General features: G+C 41.6%; 1 protein-coding gene across 1 annotated transcript; it reads left to right on the top strand.

Moving 5' to 3' along the window:
* The first annotated feature begins 527 nt into the window (after nucleotides 1-527).
* Nucleotides 528-27,367, top strand: prodhb (proline dehydrogenase (oxidase) 1b). Its single transcript, XM_049578532.1, has 14 exons — nucleotides 528-1,007; nucleotides 2,734-2,942; nucleotides 8,439-8,473; nucleotides 8,565-8,714; nucleotides 10,906-10,970; nucleotides 11,060-11,176; nucleotides 11,348-11,421; nucleotides 15,085-15,166; nucleotides 16,032-16,124; nucleotides 19,616-19,762; nucleotides 20,387-20,562; nucleotides 23,085-23,183; nucleotides 23,293-23,381; nucleotides 26,135-27,367. Exons 1-14 carry the CDS (start codon nucleotides 633-635, stop codon nucleotides 26,323-26,325), a joined length of 1,902 nt encoding a protein of 633 aa, XP_049434489.1. The 5' UTR covers nucleotides 528-632; the 3' UTR covers nucleotides 26,326-27,367.
* The last annotated feature ends 625 nt before the right edge of the window (nucleotides 27,368-27,992 follow it).

Genomic DNA, 27,992 nt, shown 5'->3' with positions numbered 1-27,992 from the left:
TATGTGTCAGCCCTGTGATAGTCACAGGGCTGACACCTCTCGCCCAGTGTCAGCTGGGATAGGCTCCAGCCCCCCTGTGACCTCCAACAGGATAAGCAGTTAGCTACTTGCTTATGATGAATGATATAATATAATATAATATAATATAATATAATATAATATAATATAATTAGTCCTCTGTTTCCAGGATCCCAGGCCCCCCGGCTAATTTGGCCCCCTCCAGTGTTGGCTCCATTGCTACGGCCCTGCTTCACGCACTGTTGTAGCCGCTGTAAGGAAGCTGAGCAACAGGCTGTAAAACATGTTTAATATGTGGCCACACAACTGTTTGTCTATAATACTTTCCAGTATAATTAACCAGTATACCAGAATAATTAACCACAGCTGACAGGGGAGAAAGTTATAGTAAAACTTGGTGTGCACCTGCGCAGTGGAGCCTGTGATGTAAAACAAGTTTGGGTGCTTAACAAAACTCTTACGTCACAACCCATCCACCAACCGAGTGCTACCTTTTTAACTGTGACTCATTGGCTTCCTCTGTGTTTACACCAGTGTAACGTGCGCAGCTCGCGCCGGCAGATGGTCCGCGTAACGTTCCCGCTCGGCTGACATCCACTTCCTCCTCCAGGCTGATGTTTCATGTCAGAGCCGTGCCAGCCCTGACACGGGCCGGGGCAGACACCTCCTTTAAGCGGCTGCTCTGCAGCCGAAGACTCCGCTCCACCGTCACCTCGACCCCGGCGACCCAGGCGGAGCCGCGGGAGGATGTCAGCAGCCGCGGCGGGGCTCGACATGACTCGGCGAACTCGGGGTTCCCAGGACAGCCGGGGAGCGGAGGGAGAGACAGCACCACCAACACAACCTCCACCGCTGCTGCTAATGAGATCTCCGTAGACTTTGACCAGACACAGGAGGCTTATAAGAGCAAAGACTCATTAGAGCTGCTCAGAAGTTTGGTGGTTTTCAAACTCTGCTCCTATGACCTCCTGGTTGATAAGAATAAAGAGGTAACCCCGCCATTAACCATCAAGTCTAACATGAGATGTTCAGGTGACTTCACAGTAAAGGTGTGCATTATAGTTTACTCCTATGTGACATTTTGGGACAGCAAAAGTAGGAAAAGGGGTCACCAGTGAAAAAGGCACAAGACAGCAGCAAAATGTGTCTCTAAATTCACAGTTATTCAGTTATTACCTTTAACTTTATGTAACTTTAAATGCTTTAAGTTCAGGGTAAACATAGCCTCAGTCAGCCATTTGTCAAACTGAACCCACAGACCTACAGTAGCTGTCTGTGCCTCAGGCGAATGTGACACCCACCTCTCAAATTACAACCTGCTTTTCCCAAGCCAGCAAGTGACTCTGTCTGCAGACCATGTTACCTAACTGTAGGCGTGATGTCACATCATTGTATAAGCTAATGTATCTGGTCATGTTAATGCACAATATGTAACACACTCTTCCCACAGTGTGTACTGATGCATGGTGGTAGGCTACATTGCATAAACAGACTTGCGACACTCCTTCCACACTTCTCATGCCGTCATGTAAGCAATGAAAAACTTGGCTGTTGTTGTGAAAACAGTAGCTTCGCCAAACAGGAAGTAGTCATACAATCTGGCATTACGCTTGATTCTCAGTGCAATGCTCCACACTTTGTCCCTGTTTTAGCCTTGTGTTCAACAGTTTATAACCTGGGGGCAGAAACACAATGTGAATTCTTTTGCTTATGAAAGAACAACGTGGTCATTTTTGTGGTTTGTCACGCAAACCGGTTGCTGTCGTAACCTGTCTATAGACACGGCCTGTCTTGTCTGGGATAGTATGATATAGGGCTGGGCGATATGGACAGAAAGTCGTATCTCTGTAGTTTCAGGCTAAATGGCCATACATGATATGCTGTATGTTAACTTTTTGCACACAGCACTGGAGCTACAGAGGTTTAAAGGTCTGCAGCACAGGACACAAAACTATAACATGAGTATAAAAGTATCAGGTAGATCTAAATCCATTGTAGTTTGGAACAATTAAAAATCTTAGAAAGTCTGTCTCCATGGCCTTTCAAATGAATCTAGTGCTGGAAAATGATTTAGATATTTGTATATATTTAGGCTGTTAATCTTAATAATGCACAGAGTATCAACAGAGAGGCTGAGGGAGGGAGGGAGCGAGAGACAATTTGACCACGTTATATACATCTTGTATATGAAACGTCTGTGTTGTCGCTGCATTTTTCAAACACATCTGCAAACGCTCACCTGACATGATCAAGCAGCTCTGTCTCCTACACATGCAGCGCAGCGCTGTACTGCACGTGAGCTACTGTGGTCATTTCATTCATCTCACAGACTGATTTAGCGTAGCACGTGCAACACATAGACCGATGTCACACTATAGGCTACTTAAGAGACAGATTAAAACAGAGGAGCAGCTCTGTGTCTCTCTGAGTGTTGATAGAGAACTTGTGAGTGAGTGAGTGGGGCAGAGCTGTGCGTTTACAAAAAGAGTGGCATTATGTGACGCAACTTGACCCTATATGGATATAAGCAGCGTTGTCTAAATCTATATCTTGCTTGAAAATATAATCGATATATCGTACATAGTCGTTAGTATGATTCACATAGATAAACTAAATGACACACAGAATAAATCTGGATTAGTAATCATAAATTATAGCCATATTATATGTAAAAAATCTTAAACTGGTTATAATGTCCTCTTCCTTTCTGCTCAGATAATGGACCTAGGTCAGAAGATCCTGGGCCAGAGAACCTTCAACCAGTTCATGAAGATGACATTTTATGGCCAGTTTGTCGCCGGTGAGGACCACAAGGACATCAAGCCGCTGATCCAGAAGAATCAGGCCTTCGGTGTCGGCTCTGTCCTGGACTACAGCGTGGAGGAAGACATCAGCCAAGAGGAGGCCGAGCAGAAAGAGATGGAGTATGAGAGTAGCGGTATTACGATACATTTCAATAGACATTACAAACTTGTCGGTGTTTTTCAAGATTTGTTGGGCAGATATTAAGATGATAACCAGTTGGTATTAGAGCTCCAATGATTGGTCGATCGTGAAACTGACTGATTAGTCAGTTGAAAGAAAAGTAGTTGTGAACTAGGGCTGCTCCGACTAAGAATTTTCCAAGTCTACCAATAGTTATCATTTAGGGCCATTAGTCGACTAGTCGCCCACATGTTTACAATATTAATTTGATTATTAAATGATATATTTTGGTGGTTTGAGTTGAAGGTGTGAGAAAGAATAGTATCAGTAACATTGTTAACACTGTGCTACATTACAGAGAAATACAAAACCGTACTAATGAACCTTCATTAATATAGGCCTATATTTTATCTACAAGTGCACGTCACACACTGAGCGAGCCGCCTGTTAATGACGCTGTGGGCTAATGGGCATGTAGCTACTTCCATGTTTCAGATGATACGTCATGTTTGTAGTCGACCAATGAAGATGAGTTTACATATCACCTTGGGTTCGTCCTTCACCTTCTCAAAATTATCCCACACTTTGGATTTCTTGCCCGACATGTTATTAACTAGCCTGTGGAATAACCGCAGGTACCAGCCCTGGAAATCAGAGGCCGTACACATGTCGACTGGAAACACAAGGTCGGGCACTGGGTGCTTCTTTTGTGCCTTTTTTTGTAACAGCTTTCAAAAGCGCAGCGGCAGGTTACTAAGTAGCGTTAACAAGCATCGTATAGCTTATTTACCTGAAATCCTGAGTGCAGAGCTGATCTTCTTCCAGGCGCTGTTTATAAGTGTGTAGGCCTATCGTCCATGGGACAGATGTAAAGCTCTGGGTAGCCCTGCACTAACGTGATCAACTTTTTCGTGTTTATCAGACTGAATATTTACAGAAGAAGGGAAAGATATCTGTCGGCAGTGATTGGTTTGTAAGGTGACTCCTGTCTGGCAGCTGAGCGTGCTGAGCGACCAGTGAAATCTTGCCGTCTAATGACCTTTCTGGTCGACTAATGTTTGGTCGACTATCGGGGGGGGGCAGCCCTATTGCCAACTATTTTGATAATCGATTGATCACTTTAATCATGGCAAAAAATGTCAGCCCTTGTTCGTATTAAAGTTCACAGGAATCATTGGTGTACAAACAAACAATCAGCTCAGTTGAGAGCAACATTGGCCACAGAGCTGCATTGATCTTGACCTGTTTTAATTCTCACATGCAAACTGAGAGCTGCACAGAGTACAGTACCTCGCAGAGTATTTTCCACTTGTTTGATGTCAAAAATAGTTCCATTTGAACATTACTTACACAACCAGGAAGTAAACACCCTTCATTCACGGCATGATTTGCTGGCTTAGTCATGGCCCCTCCTTCAGGATTGGCTGACTGCAAAGTATTTCTCACTCGTTAGGAATCCTGTCACATGGGCAGCACAAGGCAGCGGCTATCTGACCTGTGAGCTGATGTTAACTTGGATGACAGTGCAGACCTTATGCAAGCAGTCTCTCTAGGCAGAGGCAGCAGCAGTGTTGCTTAAGTTGTAGCTCTGGGCATTCATGCATTATGAGTAATTAGGACATCTCCTCGTCCAAAATAAAATATGGACTTTTTGGCTCGTGTAGGAGTTGCTTCAACATCAACTCAGTGACTAAAATAAGTAAAGAGGATATCATTTGATGCCTGTTTCATTGAAGAGAAAAAGACAAATGCACTTGTCAGATTTGCTCAGCATTAGTAGAATACTCAGCACAAAAAGACTGACCTTTTATAAGACTGACCTTTATAAACCTACAGATGTCATGTGAGATTAAAAGAAGGTCAGACATGGTGAATAAATAAGGCTGGTCGGCAGTGTGTTAAAGTAGCTGCTGTTTAAGTCTGTTGACGTAGAGTGACAGCTGACTGCAATGTCAGTGTGCGAGACGTTTGCAAATATTGCTTTATCACATTCTGTACGGTGATAAAGCTCTCAGCCAGCCCTGTGCTTTGACTCTTTTCACCCTTCTTGTATTTCAACTCTGTATGTTTCTTTTTTTATACCATAACACCAGTAACAAGATATCGCTGCACAGCTTTGATATACTTTGTCTTGGGGATGTCTGTTTGGAAACATCAAAAGAAGTTTGAAACCCCAGCCAAGAAAGCTTTTGTTTGGCGAACATACACCCTCAAACCGTAAAGCAGGAGGACAAAGTACTTTAAGCCGGCTTGATCTCAGACAGCAGGGTTTGACAGGCACTCCAGTGATCTATCAAGGTAGCAACAACAACATTAGTCAGTTCCTCGCAATGGAAAGGAGATGTAAGGAAGATATAAGGAACTGAGGCAAGTCCTGACTTGATGTTGAGAGCATGATACTCCCAATGCCAGGCTGTTTTACACTGAAAATACATAGGTGATTCACAGTTAGGATTATTACATTATTAATGCAGGCCCTTACTGAGATATTTGTAATGAAGCTGCCAAAAAAACAATAAATTGTGCCAGTAATGAAATTATATTAAAATGTCCCTTTTCATGCCAAAAGCTTACCAATAATCAGTGCCTCTAGCACAATTTGAATTTTTGGCAGTGTAACACAGAAAGCATTTGAAACAGAAATTAAATCATCGCACAATTAAAACCTCGACTGGAACCAGTACTGACAACAGAGTTACTTACCCCAGCTACTCAGTGCAAAACTCTGAGACTGGTTTCTGTCTTCAAGGGCTTCATTGAGCTGTTATTTTCATTAGAGATTAATCTGTTGATTATTTCTACAAGTAATTGAATAATTATTTAGTCTAAAATATGACACACCAAGATAACAGTTGGCTGTCAGTCAACACTGGGCCATAGTGGCAGTAGCAGTGTGTTCTGCAAAGTCAGCACTGGTCAGCCCTTATTGGTTGTTTTTCAGCTGATTGTATGTCGACCTGGTGGAACCTGTCAGTCAGGAAAATCACTGTGATTGGCAGCTCAGTGCGCAAGAAGAGAAAAGGAAGTGAGGAAGGCAAACAAATGTCTAGAGATGAAAACAAGCTTGTTGTGTGACATCAGGTTTTGTTATTAACGTGCAGACTGGCTAATGCACATCTTGAATCCATCCTGTCCGTCTTCCAGTTTCCCTTTTTTGAATGACGAATACGAACCACCACCGCCTGCTGGTATAGAGTTATATCCTCTCACGCAGGCGCAGAACACACATGCTAGTTGGCTGTTGGCTGTAGTCTTTGCAGTGTGTTCAAGTGCAATTTTTTTGGTTGAGATGCACGCGACATTAAACGACACATCAGTAGGTCTTGGTTGCTACTAGTTCTTTAATGTTCGCCAGGTGTGTCGGGGCTTTTGTAGTATAGTGCTGTCATGACACTGAAAGTTAATGTAGGTTGATAGGTGAATGTTTGTTGCCCTAGTGGTACGTGCTAGTTGGTCATTGGCTGTAGTCTTTGCTGTGTGTTCAAGTGCAATTTTCTGGCCGAGACACAGGTGACGCAACAGTCGGTCTTCGTGGCCACTAGCTTTTTAATGTTGGTTTGGTGTGTTTGGGCCTTTATATTATGGTGCTGTTATGATACTGGAAGTTTTATTTCCCATACGGTACCTTTAAAAGCACGTTAAAAAACCCTCAGGGCTCTAACACACCAAGGCGTCAGTTGGCTGTTGGTCTACGTAGGGCTATAGGTGAATGTGTGTTGCCCTAGTTTTTGCAGTGTGTCCTGCACCATTGGCCCATGTCATCTCTTTTTCAGATGATTCAGCATGTTTAATCGGCAATAGCAGAGCTCGTCAGTGAATGAAATCACTCTGATTGGCAGGTTAGCTCAATGCACAAGAAATGTTTGTGGTGTTGTTTACCAGCACACAATAAATACCATTTGTTCTTTTAACATTGGGTTGTGTTGTTTAGGTGCAAACTGGCTAGTTTGCGTCTTGAATCCATCCTGTTGGTCTTCCAGTTTCCCTTTTTGAATGACAAAACAGACAACCACCACCTGCTGGTATAGAGTTCATTCCTCTCACGCAGGTGTAGAACATACATGCTAGTTGGCTGTTTGTTGTAGTCTTTGCGGTGTGTTCAAGTGCAACTTTTTGGCCAAGACCCAGGTGATGCAACAGTCGGTCTTTGTGGCCACTAGTTCTTTATGTCGGTTCAGCGTGTCTGGGCTTTTATGGTATTGCATTATCACAATACTGGGAGTTTAAGCTTTTTAACATCGGTCAACATGGGGCCATTGGTGAATGACTGTTGCCCTAGTTTTTGCAGTGTGTCCTTCACCATCGGCCCTTGTCTTTAATCGGCAATGGCAGAGCCCGTCAGTGAATGAAATCACTCTGATAGGCAGGTTAGCTCAATGCACAAGAAGAGAAGTGAGGTAGGTAAACAAATCTAAAGTCAAACTGGCTAACTACTGTCATGTCCGTCTTCCAGTTTCCCTTTTTGAATGACAATACAAACCACCACCACTTGCTGGTATGGAGTTATTTCCTGTCACACAGGTGCAGAGTGTACATGCTAGTTGGCTGTTGGCTGTTATCTTTGCGGTGTGTTCAAGTGCAGTGCAACTTTTTGCCCGAGACACAGGCGATGCAACAGTTGGTTTTCGTGGCCACTATAGTTCTTTGATGTTGGTTGGGCATGTCTGGGCCTTTAGAGTATGGTGTTGTCATGATATTGGAAGTTTGAAAAACACCAATATTTGTTACCATTTTCAATACCACAGGGAAAAATTGACATTGAGGGCATATAAGTTAAAATTAACAGAATGACTAAAAAGGTTAATTTAACAAGGCTACAACATGAGGACTTTCAAAACCATTTCAGATATTCAGAATTGATAAATATTGATAAACCAGTATATTTTACAACACTAATTTATCCAATCTGTTGGTTCAAAACCCCAAAATATTCCATTTACAATATCTTAAAATACAGAAAAACAACATGAACCTCTGACTGAATAAAATGTGTGTAACACAACAAAATGTCAGTCAGTGTCAAGTGTATCCCACTGCAGTTAAATCCAGATGGCAACAATAAAAGTTCCTGCCAAATGGCATGTGATGTTGAAAGAAGATAATTCCCTTCAGTTTTCTGGCTTTAAATCCGACTGACGTCCCTGACGTGCAGCATGCTTAGTGTTTATTCATCCATTTGGTTACATGAGCTCCTCGGTTCCCCGTGATGACGGGAGAATAGGTCAAGTGTGTTGTGACATTAGAGCTAACCTCTCTGAAGGGTCAGCAGGCTGGCAGCAGGACACATCAGCGTATATAGGGTCACTAAACACAATGTCAGACTCTGACATGCCGTTGCCACAAGGCCAGAATGTTCACATGAAGAGCACAAGCTCCTGAATTGAACTAAAAATGCCAGACTGTTGCTGTATTTCTGATGAAACTTGCATCTCTAATGTTGCCCAGACACAAAGCACATTAATTCATTTTATCCTTTTGTATTTCTTCTAATTTAGCTCATGCGTATCCGCTGCTGAGAAGGAGAGCAAAGGTAAGATGCCTTGTTTTGTTTTAATTTGTGGACACAGTATATGATGTAATTAGAGGTAATAGGCATGCAAATTTGTTGTCATCCCCCCAAGGTGAGGACCACAGAGAGAATAAATATAAAGCACACAAACAATTCGGGGACCGTCGTGGAGGTGTGACGGGAGCTCGCACGTATTTCTATGCGGATGAGGCCAAATGTGACCAGCATATGGAGACCTTCATCAAATGTATTAAAGCATCTGGTAAGTAAAGAGAAACTGAAATACATCCGGGGCCAGATGCATAAAGTTATAGTCATGAATTTACACAAAGACAGAAATGTGCATTCTTTCAGTCATATTTATAAAGCTGCACATGTGTTTCTGTTTTATAAATCTTAATCACTGTAGAACTGGGCATACATGCAAGAGCCTCATTTCCACTCCCACAAAAACGTCCTTTAGCATACATTTGCATTTTGACACTTGTGGCTGTTCCACCCCTCATTAGACCTGTCACTGAAAAAAAATTTGGCAAGGAAGAAATGCAGTTTCGCATCGCAGATTTTGACAACAGTGCCAAAACAGCTGTCATTTCGGAAGCCTTTGGATATGTGTAGCATCCATACCACTAATTCATCACATTGCAAACCCTAATCACAGTAGATTTTCTGTCATCATTATTATTAAACATCAAACAGCCAAAACCAAAACCATTCATACAAAGTGCTTTACAATTCAGGATAAAATTAAACTAACCTTAACAGCATGGATGGATTACTGAACAAGGCCTACTGGGCACAGGACCAGGGACTTGAAGTGTCAGTGGGCTCTGTCTGACCCTTCACTTGCAAAATGTCAAATGTCAAATTTATGCAGGGTTTATACTTATGCGTGGAATCAAATGATAAATTGTGTGATTTATCCTGGCTTCATATGAGCAGAGGAAATCTCCACTTGTTGCTAGGGTAATTTATACAATGTAAAATGCCATAGGCTTGTGCTAATAACGTTAGCATGTTGTGTTTGTTTGGAAAGCGTGTTTAGTGTTTTGTCAGTGAACCTTGTGAGCTGTAACGGAGCTGGATTTTATAACGTTACCTTTGTTAAATGCTGCTGTTGTCCCTGGCTTCATATGAGAAGAGGAAAAGCTAGTGTCTGTTTGTGTTCTTGTGTTTGAAATTGTCGCTATTAAGCCATGTTTAATGTGTGTTTAATATGTGTTTTTTTGTTTGTTTTTTTTATAAGATATTTTTGGGGCATTTTTGCCTTTAATTGATAGGAAAGCTCAGTGTGAAAGGGGGAGAGAGAGAGAGAGAGAGAGGGAATGACATGCAGCAAAGGGCCACAGGCTGGAGTCGAACCTGGGCCGCTGCAGCAACAGCCTTGTATATGGTAGGCCCCTGTTTTGGGTGTGTTTTAAATCATCGAAACTTTACAGGACTTCACAGAAACCTCCGTTGCCAACTAGTGATTTGGAGGTGTAACTGCAGAGTAAAACAGACACACCGCTGCACAAGTATAAATTAGTGCTGCACGATTTGATAAAAATGTGCGATGGCGATTTGAGTGGACAATATCGCAATTTGAGATTGCAATTACAATATATCAAAAAATGGTATCATGAGTCTTCTTGCTTGATTCAGTGTTTCCCCTACATTATATTGTACTGTTTACAATATTATACTGTATATTTGGGGGGCGCTGACCTGACTTGACATAGTTACTGTTATGGACAGTGTGCAAATGAGCATTAACAGACTGAGCACAGTCAAACATGCTGCTTGCACAGCAGCACAGCACGGCACTGTACACACAGTGGAGCGAGCCTGTGTTGCGTTCAGGCGTAAATGACAAATTCCAGCACGTCATAGCACAACACAGCAGCATGTCAAGTGGGCCAAGCCCGAGCAAAATTGCTCAATTTTTCATTTGTTATTATATAGTTTGTTATGGAGTCCATGATTTCCCTGTGACACTTACAAATGTTTGCGTAACTGTGCTTGGATTTTGTTTTCTGAGGCTCTGGCGTCTTTCAGTTGTCTCATTATTAACGTTACACGGCTCGGCTTTCTCTCACATGCACTCTTCCTACTTTCCCCTGTGCTGTCTCAAGTGTTGATGTAGATTGGTCATGTTGCCATTCCATCTCCTCCTCATCATATCACCAGCAGCTATCTCAGCTAAAACTGTGTGTAAGCCTGGTTGCACTCTTTGCAACCTTACACTGTGGACATTGTCTTAAAGCTCTAACTACTGTGGCTCATATACTTTCATATGTTTTCCAAGATATTGCAAATATTGTCATTCCTCAGACAGTGGCCATGTGGTCTGGTTCTGTAATCCACTCCATTTAGTACATGCAGCTCATCTTTAAGCATGCATTTACCATTAAGTCAGTATTTTTCGTCTTTGCATTATTTTATTTGTTTCACTCAGTGTGTTTGACCTCCAGGTGGGAGTGCAATGGACGGTTTCTCTGCCATCAAAATGACTGCTCTTGGACGGCCTCAGTTTCTGGTAGGCAGTAGGTGGTGATTAAAAGGTCACTGTACTAATTTATCTGATGCAGTTTTGTGGTGGGCTTACATCATGCTTTTTATTTAAAGCTCCAGTTCTCAGAAGTACTGGTGAAATGGAGGCGATTTTTCACCTTCCTGGCATCACAGCAGGGGAAAGACGACATGGAGGCCTTAGAGCAGAGGCTGGAGCTCAAACAGATGCAGGTGGACTTTCTCCTCCTCTGTCCTCCTGGTGAACTTTAGTAATAGTTGGAGTGATCTACCTATAGTACTCTCCACCAGATGTTACATTCAGTGTTATAGATTATTTTTGCACTCCTATTTCATACACACAGTGTGCCTTGCAGTACTTCTTCATCTTTTCTGTTTATCTAGGAATTCCTGACCAAGCTCGGCGCAAAAGGTGACTTCTACGGCTGGTTTACGGGAAGGGAAGAGGAGTCTTCAGGGTAAGCACGAGCACAGAGAACTGAAATAGACACGAAATGTCTGTGTAATATCTGTAAAACAGTGTCAGTGTTGCACACAGGGAAATATTTCATTACAGCCATGGCAATTTAGAGGAAAATTAATTCAATGAAAAATGATGATTATAATGAAAAGAACAAATTGCACCCTAATGGATTGCAATGCCTTTTTGCAGTGGTAATGCTTCACTAACTCTTAATACAATTTAAGCTCGTCATTAAATCACAAAACACTTACCACTATTTTCCCACATGCAAAACAAATAAAATACATATTTTAGCATAATATTCTTTATTGATTTAAGTGTCCTCATAGTTTACTTAACAGCACAAGCACAGGAATGTACAATATATTTGTGTGGGAATTTTTGTTTTACAGATTATTTGTTTAAAAGTAAAAAGTGAATACATAATGACATCAGAAGGAATTCAGGTTTTAAGTCACAACATCTTATGAGAAAAGTTAGAAACGTTTTTGTTCTGTCAGCGTTAACGTGTTAATTGCGATGTGATTAAGGTCCGAACATAACGCGTTATTTACGTGTGCTGCTGTTTTGTCCCTTTGACCAACCATAGGATGTTTTCACATTTAGTTCTTTTTAAATGAACTGAACTCAGTCCTCTTAAAGTGCACCAAAAGGTGGACCGACAGAAAGGGGACTCAGTTCTTCTTGCGTTCATATTGTCCGTTCATTTCAAAGAGGTTCTCTTTCTGGTCCACTTCAGCTCTGATGGGGCCTCAGTCCTCTTTCTGTTCACACTATAGTCGCTATGTAATATATATTGATGTAGTTTATTTTTTACTTTGATGTGGCACTGCGGTGCGGGTATGAACTTGAAATTGGAGGGAAACCTTAGTGTTTCTGTGTGTTGTGGACAGTCACGACCAGGAGTCATCACCAAAATACTTCTCGTCCACTGGTCGTGTTGTCGTTACCTGTGGCCGTGGTTTCATTGTGTTTATTATGCGTCCTGCTGAAATAGCACATGATCTGTCTACGGCAAGCCCAGAGGGCTGCAATACAGTAGCAAAAGGCAAAGCGGACTTAAAGCGAACCGAACGAGTTTGGTTCGCTTCAGAGGGGTCTGAGTTCTCTTGGAGTGTTCACATTTGCACAAAAAATGCTGAGTCACCGCTCTGATCCACAAATCCACAATTCAACCAGTCCACAAGGGGCCTCAAGCAGACTTTCTGCAGACTTCCATAGAGTCCACTTGGGGTGCAGACTTCAGCAGAGTTCACTTATGTAATTGCCCACAATTCATTGCAATACAGATATGAAGTGGTAGCTTTTTTTCAATAGCTGACGAAAAAATCAAAGCTTATGTATATGTAAAACAGTTACTGTTGCCTATTAAAACAACACTTGAATTGTGTGGGCCAGAAATGATATTCAACATCAACAGAATGGCAACAGAAACAGCAGAAAAACAATAAAAGAACTAATAGGTCATAGCTCGGCCCTTTGTATCTTTGTATTTGAATGTCTGCAGTCTGTATGTTATACAGAAATGTATTGTGTTCACCAAGGAAACAACCCTATACATGACATTTCTATCTTATTATCTGCAGGGACAGATGAGCAGACAGAATATAAAAGCAGTTACAATGATTGTAATCGTCGCTTAAACATTTCCATGGCAACAACATAACATAAAAACAGTCTCGAGTGCTGTCTATAAGTGGCTTGCGACCTCTGATAGTAAACTTGTTACAGTACGTACAACAAGGTGTGCGAGGGCTCAGTCTGAAAGTCCAGGGGGAGGACATTTGGATGCAGTCAAAATGACAACACCACTGGGCTTCTGAATGGCTCATTTCACTTTAAACACTCCAGACGGCTTGGTTGACAAGTCAAAAGTAATATCCACCTTGTGTCATATGGAGTCAAATTATCACCATAGTGCTTTGAGTCTGAGCCACCTCCTGCGAGACGAGCAAACAGGTGCAGCTAATCAGACTGATGTCAACAGGCAACCACATCGCCAAAGAAGGTACTATGAAAGCAATACGAAAGCAGAAAGCACCATCTTGAGGTGTGAATTGAAGAAATTAAAGGGAAATTTCGGTTTATTTCAACCTGTCTCCTATCGTCCTAAATTTGTTTCAAGTGACTAGTGACATAAAAATAATAGTTAGCATGTTAGCCATTAGCCTAGATACAGCCATGACATTTATCCTAACGATATGAGGCGGTCTTTGTGGAAAAAAAGCTTGTTTAGTGGACTAACTTTGCACTTGAAGGGATGCCCGTTCACTTACGTTTTAACAGGTCTGACGCTACTATGCACCCCGGCTGTATCTAGGCTAACAGCTAACATGCTAACTATTATTTTTATGTCACTAGTCACTTGAAGCAAATTTAGGACGATAGGAGACAGGTTGAAATAAACCGAAATTTCCCTTTAACTACAGCGCTTGCTAAATCGGTGGCAACTGACTACAGTCAACATCGTGAAAGACTTGGGTCTGAGGGACGTCCTAAGGTTGGCATGTTGTGACCAGTCATATGCCGTACGCAGGGGAACAATAGTTTCACACCTACAGCCCCTGTTTGAATCAGAAGGCAACTAAACTGGAACTCCTTAAAAGTTTTAGTGCTGTGGCATTAACCGGGACTCACTGGGCGTCAGTGAGTAATCAAAATTATGTTGGAGTAACTGCATAGCATATTGACACTAATTGGACATTGCAGTCCTTTGCTTTAATGGTTCAACATACAGTAGAACGACACAATGCAGAAACATGTGCCCAGCACCTCTCTGAAGTTGCAGAGCTATGGGACATTGCAAGGAAGGTGATGACAATTGGCACAGACTGCGCCTGGGATATGACAGCAGCAATAAGACTCCTCATGATCATAAAGAATTTTTTGGGCGTTCATTTGATCCCCAATCAAGATGCTTCAGTAAGAACTGCTTTACCTCATTAATATGGACTTCAAAATGGTTTTGAAATGCAAAGTAATGGATTTTTCAAAAGGCATGGTAAACTTTAATGTCCCTGAGGAGTAATTTGAGATACAGACAGTACTCATGAGTACAACAAAACAGACAGTACAGTACATATATCAGACACTGTCAGGGGTAAATCATGGACAATTAGTGGTCACTGCTGGTTAAGATAAGCGATAGCTGACGGGACGAAGGACGATCTGTAAAGCTTGTGCTGCATCTAGGGAGGCGAAATCTCCCCCCTGGAAGCATCTGAAACTCAACATGGAGGGGATGTTAGAAGGAGTTTATTAAAAGTAACATTAGTGATCTTACAGCACAGCTTGACAACTTTCTCCAACTTGTTCTTGTTTGTAAGGCTCAGATTACCAAACCAGGCAATGTTGAGGGAAAGAACAGATTCGATAAAAGCAGAATAGAACATTTCCATGATAGTCCTGTCTACATCAAAACTCCTCAGCTTCCTTAAAAAGAACAGGCGTTGGTTTTCTTTCCTACAGATGCCATCAGTGTCAATGCGCTTAATTGCGATTAACTATTGAAATTCAGCGATTAATCACGCAAGTCTCTAAGGACATGCTTAGTTTCAGCGTTATATAAACAAAGTTAAGATTACAAAGATGCTGGTAACTTGTTCCTTTGACAAATAGTTGCCATAACTTTGTGTCTTTTTATCCTCTACCTTGACAGAACCATTGACTTGCTCGACTGGAACAGCCTAATAGATGACAGGACAAAGATATCGGACCTGCTGGTTGTCCCAAATGTAGAGGTCAGTAGCAAAACACACTGTGAGAGAAACTGACTGTAAATTACTGCAGTTAAAACAACGTCCAATCATTTATCATATTTCATCCCCCAAATACACAATGGACACAATAACTTAGTTACTATATGCTTTTCCAAATCTGACATATAATTTACAGCAGGCAGGACATTTTAATGGATTTTTAATATAATGCATTTTAGTGACATGCGCAGCCACAGTTTATGCTTGTTGTATGAAATGTATCAGTGTTTGTTCTCTTTTATGTGAACAAACTTGAGACACATCTATGACAAGTAAAATCTGGCAGGAACTAAAATAAAAAGTGAATGTAATTTATAGAGCTGCCCCCAACTGAGAATTTTCCTAGTCAACCAAGAATCATCATTTAGGGCCATTAGTCTACGAGTTGCCCGCATTTTAATACAAAACAGTACTAATGAACCTTCATTAATATATGTAGTATAGCACAGAGAGAACTGGACCCAAAAGCGTGACTCAGACGGCTGCTCAGTTTAAAGTGGATAAGGCAAGAAGTGGTGTCTTGGGTTGATCCAGGGCATTTACGGGAAAACAGGGCAGGCAGGCTGAGAAGAGCTGGAGTGGCAGGCAAGTGGGTGACTGTTTTCCTCCAAAAACACGGGAAAAAAGGGTCCAAGTTGAAAAATACCAAACTCACCCTTTAAGAAAAGACCTGGTTTAATTGCATGTCTACAAAATCTGGGCAAGTTACACATCAACATATCTGCAGACCTTGGGCCAAAGACAGCTGAAGGGTGGATAAAGTGAGACGCACTAATAGGTGCCGTGCTGTGTGATGTTTGGTTCATTAGCATCTCACTGTGCACACTCTCCCGGGTTGTTTGCCCAGCTAGGTGAGCTGGAGCCTCTGCTGGAGAAGTTCACTGAAGAGGAGGAGAAACAAATGAAGAGGATGTTACAGCGCATGGACGTCTTAGCCAAGGTAAACTCGCATAAACAACAAAAACTAATCACTGTACGCAAATAAACACACACTTGGCAGCAGTTGTGTATCTTGTTGATCTGTAAGGAGTGAGTGCTTATAGTTTGACCAAATGTGGAATGATTATGAACACAGTGGGATGTTTATTGGTTAAACATGCCTCTGCAGCGTGATAATTTAAAACAAACTGTGCTTTGTTGGTTGTTGTGACATTTTTTTGAAGCATCTGACAGCTTATCTTGTTTATGCTTATGTAGTGCACTAACTGACACGAATAGATCTTTTCCAGCGTGTACAAATGTGTCAGTAACGATTGCGTAAAAGCCACGTCGTACAACTGTGCTGTTTTTAACATGACCAAGGCCACTGCAGTGTTGCTAACCATTGTAAACATAAGCACAATAATAAACCGAGACTATTATTTGTGTTTAAAGTAACACTGTATGTGTAGCCAGGAGCAGTAACCACATCCAAGTGTGAAGTAAAGAATCTCTCTAGGTATGTGTGTGTGTGTGTGTCCTTCTCACATCACGACAACTGTTCATCCAAACTACTTCACACTTTGCAGGTGTATTGCTCAGGACTCAAGGACGGGCGTTGTTGAATCAGGTGTGATTTGAATAAACAAGCGAACAGCAATCTGTGACTCTGAGCGGCAGCAGCAGGGAGGGGCTTCAGAGTTCTGCAGAGGGCGTCTCGCTACCTGTATCTCACTGGTGTTTCTGACCATGAGTAGCCGCCACTTTGGTGTGTTACCACGTCACCAGCGGCAATATACATCTACTAATTAAATCCCTGCTCTATTATATAACCATGGGGGAATGTCAAAGGAAATGACTGAATGCCTATTCGGAAATTATTAGATCCATTAAGTGTATTTCACCTGTGTTTTTGACCGTGAGTAGCAGCAGCGTGGGATTTGCAGTGATGGATTTAGTGATTTGGAGGCCTGAGGCAAACACCATCTTACTTTACTTTTCATCCTCTCTCTAACTGGGAATGTTGGTAGGCTATAGGCAGTGGTAGAAGAAGTACTCAAAACTTTTTTTCTTAATTAAAACTACAAGTCCATACCCATTGGTAGCTTTGTCCCCTTCTACCTATGCCAATCCTCAATGCCTATGTGCAGTTTCACATAGATTGACCACATCAGTGAGTAGAAAAACGTGGGACAGACAGAATGACTGACTGACAGAATGACACACTGACAGTATCCGTGATTATGTACAGCATACCATACCATGACTTAGTCATACCAAAAATTAGAAAAAAACCCCCAACATTGGTCCACAGGGGGAGCCACAGCGACCGGTCGCATTTTAGGCATTTTTAAGCATTTTTCTGTTGTTATAGCGCCACCCAGTTGCCAATTAGAGTTAAATTCCTCCACTCACCTTGAGGCGTCCTGTTCTACATATCTACCAAGTTTAGTAAAAATCCATATGGCGGTTAGGCCTAGATAAGAAATGAGCTCTCTAGCGCCCCCATTTTGTTTGATGGGCTCAATAATGGAGGGGTCCCCTCAGATTATGTGTGGTCATATGCCTACAAAGTTGCGTGGTGATGGGTGAAACCCTTGAGATGTTATACACCTTTATGTGATGAGCCACGCCCTCTGCAATATTCATTGCCTTATAGAAGCTCAGTTTTAGTAAGTTTTCCAACTTTTGCCAAGAGGGAACTTTAGATATTGGTCCCTAGATTATGTTCACCCAGTTTCATGCAGATCGCTCAAACTTCCGAGGAAGAGATCCATTTGAAGTGTTTTTCAAAAATTCAAAATGGCGGAAAATCTTTATAACCGGAAGTTATGGGTTCTTGAGGCAAATTTGTTCCTCATGAGGAGAGGCATCTCTGTGCAAAGTTTCATGTCTCTACGACATACGGGGCATGAGATATGGCCATTCAAAGTTTGCAATTTCAATCGGTTGCTATAGCGCCCCCCTTTGGCCAATTGATGTAATATTGCTTCATTCACATCCTCCCATGACCACGTGACAACATGGAACAGACACTCAGACAGACAGAGTTTTCGTCACTATGTAGTAAGATTAATACCGCACAGTAAAGTTTTGCATTCAAATGTTTACTTTAAGTGAAGAGTAAAAGAGGCATTATCAGCACAATGTACCTTAACTTGTAACTTAACTTCTGCTAATGTAATGCTGCATTGTTTAATGAACAATAAGGCATCATATTTTAATTGTCATGTTTTGTTAGTAAAAGCATTGTAACAAGCTAAATGTCTCTGTCAGGTAAATAGAGTAATGATTGCCTCTGAAGAAGTAGTACACAGTATGTAAGTGATATACTGTTGAGATAAGTGGTGGGAGATATGGCCCTAAAATAATGTCACAGTATTTCAGGGTATTTGTGCGATAACGGTATTCTTGACAATATGACAAATGAGTAAAAGAAATTATTATTACTTGAAGAAAATAGAATTGCAACAAAATAAGTGATATTTTACAGTTTGCCTTTAAATATTCAGTAAAAACTAAACAAAAATGATCTCTCCTTTCTTTAGTTTGTAAACAACAGTAACTCAGATTCTGTATACGATATTAATAGTTCAACTAAATAAAATCTACCACAAATGACACATTTAAACAGCTCCCAAATACAAAAAAAGTCCCCTGGGATCTATATATATATAAATCAACAGGTGATTTCCTTCTTTTAGTAAAATCCTAAATGATTGATTTTTTTTCCCCACCTGGACCTTTATGCTCTGCCATTTCTCCTCTAATCATCACGCTGTAACCTGTGACAGGCTGTTATGATACCACAACTATCACACATTCACATATATGGAGGATTTTGTCGAGCCGCGAGTGTCATGTAGTTTTACATTACCAAAGGTTTATGACGAAATCACTTGACGACACCGACTTCTGTGTGCACAGCGAGAGAGGAGAGGGAGAGACGCTGTGCTGCTGCCAGAGGAGCCACTGAATGAGTTCCCTCTGAGCGGTAACTCAAGAGTTTGAGAAGTCCGGGGCTGTTCATAAAACATTCAGGATGCCACAGTTTATTCCACATTACTGAAGCTGCTCCTCTTTTTGGAACCACTGCAGAGTCAGTAATAATTTCGCTTTCAGCCATGCTTGTTGTTGCCGTGGGTACGATATTAAAAAATATACCAGTATTCTCGTGGACAAGATGATATGACACACCCCTAGCAGAGATCCATATTTTTTAAGTCTTTTGGCCCTTTTGTACATTTGTCTGGGGTACAGTGAGTTAGAAAAGCAACGTGCTTTCAATATTGTGATAAATCTACAGCTGTTTGAGGCCCATGTGTGTTGCTCAGGACCCAAAGAAGCACAGTGTTGGATTTAAAGTTGTTTGAATGAGCGGTTCTTGAGAAATGCCAAGCCTGTTCTGAACAGGCTTGTCTTGAAAGGGTGCTGCACCACTTCATTTTATAAAAGAATGCTTCTGTCAGGTGATATTTTTCTAAATAAATACAGTTTTCTTTATAATTCCAGCATGCCGTCGAGAACGGTGTCCGCTTGATGGTGGATGCAGAGCAAACCTACTTCCAGCCAGCTATCAGCAGACTCACATTAGAGATGCAGAGGATCTACAACAAAGAAAAGCCTGTCATCTTCAACACCTACCAGTGTTATCTTAAGGTCAGAATTGGTACATATATAAAAAAAAAAGAAAGAAATACCACAGACTGAAATGTGTAAGTGATGTATCTGCACACAAAGCATGCAGACACAGCAGTTATAATTCTTGTGATAGAAGAACATGCTGTGACGAATCGTGTAACTCCAAATGTCAACGTGTAAAGAGATTACTGTGAGTCAGCTGGGTTGAGGATGAAACAGTGACAAGAAGAGGATAATGTTGGTGGGAGTTTGGGTGCTTTATTTTGTATTTTCTTTAAATACACCATTGCAAATGAGAAGCCGTTTAAGTCACAGCAGTTTCCTTCATGTGATTAGCATCCCTTTTTTCCAATCTCATTATTATTCTGTGGAACGTACACAGGCTCACCATATTGTCACCTAAACATACAGTATTGTGAAATAAAGATAACACATACTACCTCTAGCTAGGTATACCTTTGTCTCCTATAGTTTCTTCATTCTTGCTTGCTTGTGGCAGTGATAGTGTCTGGTTGGTTATGCTAGGTGGCTTAGGCTGGGTCAGGTGTAATAGGCCGTCCCATGTATTGTATCTAAACTTGATGGAGTTAATTTTGATCAATATTTGCTAAAGAGTGAACCATCCCTTCTTTTGCTCTGCAGGAGGCCTACGACAACGTCACCATGGATGTGGAATTGTCTCGACGTGAAGGTTGGGGTTTCGCTGCCAAGCTGGTGCGTGGGGCCTACATGTATCAGGAGCGAGAGAGGGCCAAAGACATTGGTTATGAGGACCCCATTAACCCTGATTATGAGTCGACCAATATAATGTACCACAGGTAAGAGCCAAGGCTTGTTTGTTTGTTTGTATATTAAAGAGGATCTGTTGGGGTCATTTTCAGGTCCATGCTTGTATTTAAGTTTTCTACTAGAACTTGTTTGCATGCTTTAATGGTCATAAAACATTTTATCTTCCTCATACTGTGCTGTTTTCACCCTCTGTCTGAGAAGGCTTTGTTTTAGCACCCGTCTCTTTAAGCCCCCCTGCCAAAAAGCCCAGTCTGCTCTGATTGGTCAGCATTTCCAGGTCTTTATCACTGATAAGGCTTTTAAACACAACCAGCTATGTTCCAGAAGGAATATGATCTGAAATCAGGGGGAATTTAACAACAGCAGCAACCAAGGACACTTGTTTTCCTGAAAATAGCATGTAGCTACATGTAGCACTGTACTTGCAGCTGGGGAATGACTGTATATAGCAACACTTTCTAACATGAAAAATCGTCAGTAAAAGCTTCGTAATCAAAATCTTCACAAGTGGACATGTTCAAGCAGAACTACGATCCAAAATCAGGAAGAATTTAGATCATCAGCAACCAAGATTACAGGTTTCCCTGACGTTAGCATATAACTACATATAGCTGTGTACTTGCAGCCGGCAAATGACTGTAACTGAGTATAGCAGCAATTTCTAACGTGAAAAATCACCAATAAAATCCTGTATACCAAGATCTTCACAAATGGATAGGTTCCAACAGGAATGTGATCACAAAAAAGGTGAGAAATTAAGAACATCAGTAACCAAGATTACCTGTTCCCCTGATGTTAGCATGTAGCTACATGTAGCAGTGTACTTGCAGCTAGGGAATGACTGTTTATAGCAGCACTTTCTCCTGTTAAAATGACAAATAATTACTTCTTAACACAGCATGTTCCAACAGGAATATGATCCAAAACTGGGGAGAAATTAACAACATAGGCAACCAAGATTACATGTTTCCCTGACGTTAACATGTAGCTTTATGTAGCGGTGTACCTGCAGCGAGGGAATGATGGTAACTGAGTGTAGCGGCAGTTTCCAACATGAAAAATCATCATTAGTATACCAAGATCTTCACAACTGGACATGTTCCAACAGGAATGTGGTCGGAAATTTATGAGAAATTAATAACATAGGCAGCCAAGATTACATGTTTCCCCGATGTTAGCATGTAGCTACATGTAGCCGTGTAATTGTAGCTGGGGATTGACTGTAACTGAGTGTAGTGAAAAATCATCAATAAAAGCGTGTATACCAAAGTATTCACAACTAGAGATGTTGCAGCAGAATATGATCCAGAATCAGGAAAAAATTTAGCAACATCAGCAAACAAGATTACATGTTTCACTGACATTAGCATGTAGCTACATGTAGCAGTATAGGCTAGGTAATGTAAACACTTGCACAAGTGTTCCTGCAGCAGATAACCAAATAAGGAAATCTGTCACAATCTGACATCAGTGTGTAGCCAAAGTAGAAACACTGTTGGAGTCTTCAGAACCGTCAACAGCCTGAGGCTCACAGGGATTCCTTCTACATATGTTTACCTTGTTATTTTAAACTTAGGTCATGTTTACATCCATCGTTGTATGGCAGAAAATAAGGACAAGCACAATAGGCACTCTTTAACTATTGACGACTATCCAGATCAATAGAAGAGCCAAATCTGCATCTGCAAAGTTTGATCTTTTTAAGTCAAGTTCTCAGTTCTTCATATTCACACTTGAAGCTGTCTGCTGTCACAGCCTTTCGCTATTGGATAGCAGACACTTTTGAGTTGAAGTGTCTTGCACAAAGACACCCCAGGAAAAAACACCCCGATGTTCCCACACACCTTCTAGGCACAATTCTGCTGCAATTGACAGCACTGGGATTTAATTTTAAGGGAAGTTCTATTGGAGTCTCTGGGTTTAACATCTTATGTCTGCAAGCTTCCACCCTGTTGAGCCATCCTAGTGCAAGTTACAGAAATCCATCCAGCTCCGGGGGTGCCGTGTTGTAACAATTTCCTGACATTCCTCTAGATTAAGGCAAAGAAATCACCCTGTGGAGATCAATATGCTTTGCACAAAAAGAGCAAAGGCCACCCTCAAGCATCTGATTGGATTTTGAGGTAAACATCAACATATGAGACACAAAGTTTAGCTGATGGGCTACAGCTCAGCATGAGGTGGGATTCAAAATATGCAGATGGTGGTAAAGCACATGAATATTAACTCAGCTCCACTAGCAGGGAAGCAGAAAGCAAAGGTCCTCCCTGAATGGATTGGTCCAGATTTTTGGTAAATATGTTCAGTGTTTAGGGACAATTTTACTGTTCAGTGTGTAAAGACAGTCCTGCAGCACACAATAAATCTTTCATGCTAATATGAAACAATGTAAGCCACAATTTTCATACATGTTATATATTTTATTATTTCAAAGTGAATAGCTGAGTTGAAAATAGTTTGGTAATTCACACTTCACAGATAGAAGTTCAGAGACAGCACAGTTGAATTGCCGTCCTTGAGTGCTCTGAATGTGTCTGTGTTTCTGTATAAGGTGTCTGGACTATGTGCTGGACGAGATAGTGCTCAACAGAAATGCCAACGTCATGGTGGCTTCCCATAATGAGGACACAGTGAAACACACTTTGAGGAGGTACGGCTTTAATTATATCCCAACACACTGTTGAAAAATACACTTCCCATTGATTTTATTACACAGCTTTGCATCTCTCTGTCTCTCTCTGTCTGTCTCTCTCATTCAGAATGAATGAGCTGGGCCTCTTGCCCACAGAGAACAAGGTGTACTTCGGTCAACTACTGGGCATGTGTGATCAGATCAGCTTCCCACTGGGTGAGAAAAACACACTCTCTCACACAATCAACAATGACTAGGCACCGATTTTTCTGCCCTACACGAGGATGATTTGACAGGTTAAGTTCAGCCTGTGCAGGATCTGTATCTGCTGCATCTCCTCAGACCTTCCAGCCACACATATATACCCCACAGACCAATAAGACTGCATGACGTGCACATGTACGAGTCTGTCTGCAGCCTGAAACGTGACATATGAACTGAGACACCTCAGTATTGACAAGCTGTCTTAACCAAGCGCTGCTGCCGGCTCTCACCACTTTGTTTGTCAGTCAAAGACAGAGATAGAGACTGCAGGCAGTTGTCTGTCAGTGTGAGGTTCAAGCTGAAAACAGCCTTGACCGGTATCGATGTAAACACACACACGTGTAATTCTTGGCTGTTTTCTCAAAGGAATAGAGCAGCCAGGTCTGTGTCTTTTAATCTTGAAACAATAATAAGGTTGCTTTATGAGATAAAGCAGACTGGAGCTGAGATCTTTGTCTGTCACTTACTACATCCATTTTAGAAGGTGCCTTGCAGGGCTGTGTGTTGGCAAGAGTCTGGTGATACAATACGTTTCACAATACAGGGGTCTCGACTGAACATATTGAGATGTATTGAGATACTGTAATAGGGTGAGGAAAACTGTCACGCTGTAAAGAACACAGCACCATATGCATTAAATAAATGTTTCATTTGCTTCTTTTTGTGCAGTCCAAACAAAGGATTAAATAACATCTGGCTATTTTAGGGATGTCACGAGAACCGAGTCTTCGTAATCAAGGCGATGCCAAAATTCTAAAGCTGTGACAGTACTCGATTTCTCTAGTACTGGTGGTCAGTGATTCAATTCTTCCAGACCAGATGGGGCCACCATGAAAGAACTCCTACCAGCACAGAGAACAGCAGCATGTGGCAAACAGCAAATTTACATTGTGCTACAAACACCAGCGGCATGATGAGGCGTTGAGTATCTTACCTGAGCTTCTTATTTTGTATGTTTGTTTTTTTTCAAGTGCTGAACACTGTGAAAAGTTGTGGATGGTACCAATGAAACCATTCCGTACTGTCTCCATGTTTGGTCCCCCCTCTGTTGGGGTACCTAACACACAGATCTGGTACTAAAAGGTGGAGCTGTGAACACTGCAGTCTGATTGGACAGTAGAGGATGGTCACTCTGCTCAGGGCTGAGTTGTGGCTGGTTTTGAGGCTCATGTAACCACTGTTCACACTGTGGAGAGTTTTATTAGTAACTTAATTCACTGGGCCGACTGCCGGCAACTTGTAAGGTGGAACATTTACTTGTAATGTTACTCAATGTATGAGTTGACGACATGAATCCATCAACACACCTTAAATTTCACTGTGACAACTTTGATTTTAGTTTTTATTGTCTCTGTTGGATGACATACACTTTTAGTAATGAGTGGATCTTCAAGTGTTTAAAAATATATACTAATTTCGGCCGGAACATCGTAATCCTCACTCTAAGGGGAAAAAAAAAAAAAATCATATTACGGAGCGTTGTTCCTGTGGGCTCCAGCAACACTAAACCCCTGAGCTTGCCTGAGAAGGACTAAATGCACAAAGCTGCTATTTTTAAATATCCCATGGAGAGGGACTCTCACTGCAGCCTGTTTTATTTTGTTCTGAAAATGTCGGCGTGTAGCCTCGTTCTGTGGACGATAAACGAGATGCACACTGATAAAGGAGGAAACACAGTGAGTGCAGGACGGAGCAGTGAGTGACAACAACCCCGCCCACATGAAAGACTACTGTTTGCAGTGGAAACGCTAGTGTCTAGGTACCATGTCTGAAGGGTTACTTGTGGTTTTTGGTTTCTTTTGGTACCATACCGATTTGGTGGAAATGGGGCTATAGATGAGAACTTTGTGTTCGAGGTCGATCATCAGGAATAAATAATAACATTTAAGTTAAATTTATTTAAAATAGTTTTATGAAAGTAGTCTGTTTAAGTACATGGGATGTATTGTTTTTTTTCCACGTTTTTGGTATCGCATCAGGTATTGAGAATCTTGGAATTTTACTAGTATTTGTATCTACTGAATTTCTGTTATCGTGACATGCCTGGCCTACAATCACTAAAAGCTGAAATAAAAGTGCTTGCTGGATTATTAAGTAAACAAAAAACTGTAAAATATTAAAAAGTGATGGTCCACAGTATCACAAAACATAATATTGCGAGGTTTCTTAAGGTCATTGATGTTTTCTCACACGCCTCGTCCCGTATTCAGTGTTCACGATCTTCTTATGACTCATGACTTTATTTCATCGCGGCATGTTTTGATCTTCTGCTAGTTATTGTGGATTAGTTGAAAGGACGTTTATTTCAGCGAGTAAGCCCCGGCAAAACAGTCACAGTACGTGAGCCTGACTGGCAGACAACAGCAGCTTTTCTAATTCAAATGCAGCAAACTGAGGGTGCCTGTGCAAATGCTGCAAACCTGCCTGATTAGAAGGATTGCAGCGATCACTCACTGAGGGAAGCTGATCCAGATGACGTCCAGTTGTGATGTGTTCTCTAGAGTTTGTCCAAAGGAACATGTGAAACTGATGTGACAGCTGTAACTAGTCAATTAAACATCAGGTTTTAACAGCCTCTCTGATGATATCCGTGCATGAATAGAGAAGTAATGTAATTCATCTGTATTTATCATCCTCATCCAAATCATGCTACAAAGCCCTTTTTCTTGTGTTCTTTCCTGCCTTCCCATCCATCTCAACCCCAGGCCAGGCAGGCTTCCCCGTCTATAAGTACGTTCCCTACGGACCCGTGAATGAGGTGATGCCCTACCTGTCTCGGAGAGCCCAGGAGAACCGAGGCTTCATGAAGGGTGCCCAGAAGGAGAGGGAGCTGCTGTGGAAGGAGCTGAAACGCAGACTTGCCTCTGGGGAGCTTCTCTACAGGCCAGTGTACTGAAAACACAGAAGAAGAGACAAAGAGTGTGTCAACGTGTCGAATTTTTTATTTTATTTTTCATCTTCTCGAGTTGACGGCTGGTGCTGTGGTTGTCTGTTCTGTCTCTCCCTCTGTACGGCTCTCCCTGGATGTTCATCTCCTGTTCCACCCTGTCCTGGAGTTTTCATGCTGACAGACTGTTTCAGCATGTCGCTCTCTTGTTGTGTCTTTGCACTGTTGTTTTTCCCTCCGCTCTGTGATGTTACCCACCATCCTGCCTTTTGTGTACTGCCCATGTTCTCTCTGTTTCCTCGCCTTATCCGCCCCTGCATCCATAAGCATTCCTCATTTTGTCTTCCCGTTGTCTGCAGAGCTCTGGTATCCATCAAGTGGGCATCTTTACTGCTCCAAAAGGACTCCCTAAAATGTCAACGAGACCGGGGCGGGCGTCTCTTTTTATCACCCTATTCATCTTTGAGAGGGACAACAATAATAAAAATAACAGGCTTGATTTAAATGGTAGTAAAGGAAACATCAATATTCCCCTCCTATATTATGATTTTTTGACTCTTGGATGGCCACGCAGTCCCCGGAGGAGGCTTCTCTGCTCTGTGTATTTGTGTTTGAGGTCGTATTGCTTGTTTGAAAATGATGCCTGTTTATGAATCAATGAGAAAGTATAAATGGCTCCTCACAGCACATCCCTCTTCTTCTAAGCGTGCAATGCTTCTGTTATTGTATTTACTGGAGGAAGCTATATTCTTGGTCACTGAGGTGTTACAAGAGAACATACAGTGTTCAGTATTCAGGGAGTGAATCTGCTTTTAATACAGATGCCTGCAAGTCTGGCAGGTTGTTTTATTTTTTCATTTCAAGGGAATAATATGTTAGAGGGTTGACTTTCTCTTCTATTGCATTTTGATGGATTAACACTGCAGTTTTTTATCTTTGACAATGTAAATATGTTTGAAGCAGGTAATTCTATTTGTTGGTTTTACATGTCTCACTTTATGGACCTGTGAAATTGCTCAATGAATAAATATGCACTGTAAGAACAGCAAAAGTCAGACTGTTGTGAAAAGGAGGACTGGGTGTTATTGACTGCACGACTGTAGCTGAGAGCTATTTGTGGAGCTCGGGTTGTTTTGGGTTTTAATTCTGCGACATCTTCCGCTTAGTTATTGATACACAATTAGTATTTGAGTCAGAGGGTAACCAAGCTTCATGATAATTATGGCCTTGTCATTTTACGAGAGCAGTCAGTGCTCTGTAGACCATCATTTAATTACCCATGATGCCACGCTCAATACAGATCACAGAAATTGGATGCATTAATCATCACTCAGAAGAAACTTTAGTGGCTGTTAAGTTTTACTGAGGCAAAGCGCCACAGAGCTGTCACTGCTGCTGTATTCTATCGGTTTAATTAAGAGTCAAGTCAGCTTTTTTTTAAGATGTAAGATGTGCCTTTGGGTACACATTTTGCCCACAAATCCCTTCCTACGGGGCGCTGGAGTTTTCCTGGTTAGCTACAGATGCAAAGATGATTTAGAGGAGACATAATAGTGTGAATAATTCGACACAAGTTCAGAGTCAATCAAAACAAGCATGGATGCAGCATAATCTCTGGGACCTCTCAACATGTCTCCCTACTTAAAAGCACACAGGCATGTAATGGACTCAGTAGG

This window comes from Epinephelus fuscoguttatus, linkage group LG6 (genome assembly GCF_011397635.1).
Source record: "Epinephelus fuscoguttatus linkage group LG6, E.fuscoguttatus.final_Chr_v1".
NCBI lineage: Eukaryota > Metazoa > Chordata > Actinopteri > Perciformes > Serranidae > Epinephelus > Epinephelus fuscoguttatus.
This window is presented reverse-complemented; position numbering and strand designations above follow the sequence as displayed.

Bases quoted from the DNA above. Each gene is read 5' to 3' on its own strand.
- prodhb (XM_049578532.1), top strand. From the start codon at position 633: ATGTTTCATGTCAGAGCCGTGCCAGCCCTGACACGGGCCGGGGCAGAC. The intron at 1,008-2,733 runs GTAACCCCGCCA...CTTTCTGCTCAG, and splicing joins TGGTTGATAAGAATAAAGAG to ATAATGGACCTAGGTCAGAA. The intron at 11,177-11,347 runs GTGGACTTTCTC...CTGTTTATCTAG, and splicing joins TGGAGCTCAAACAGATGCAG to GAATTCCTGACCAAGCTCGG.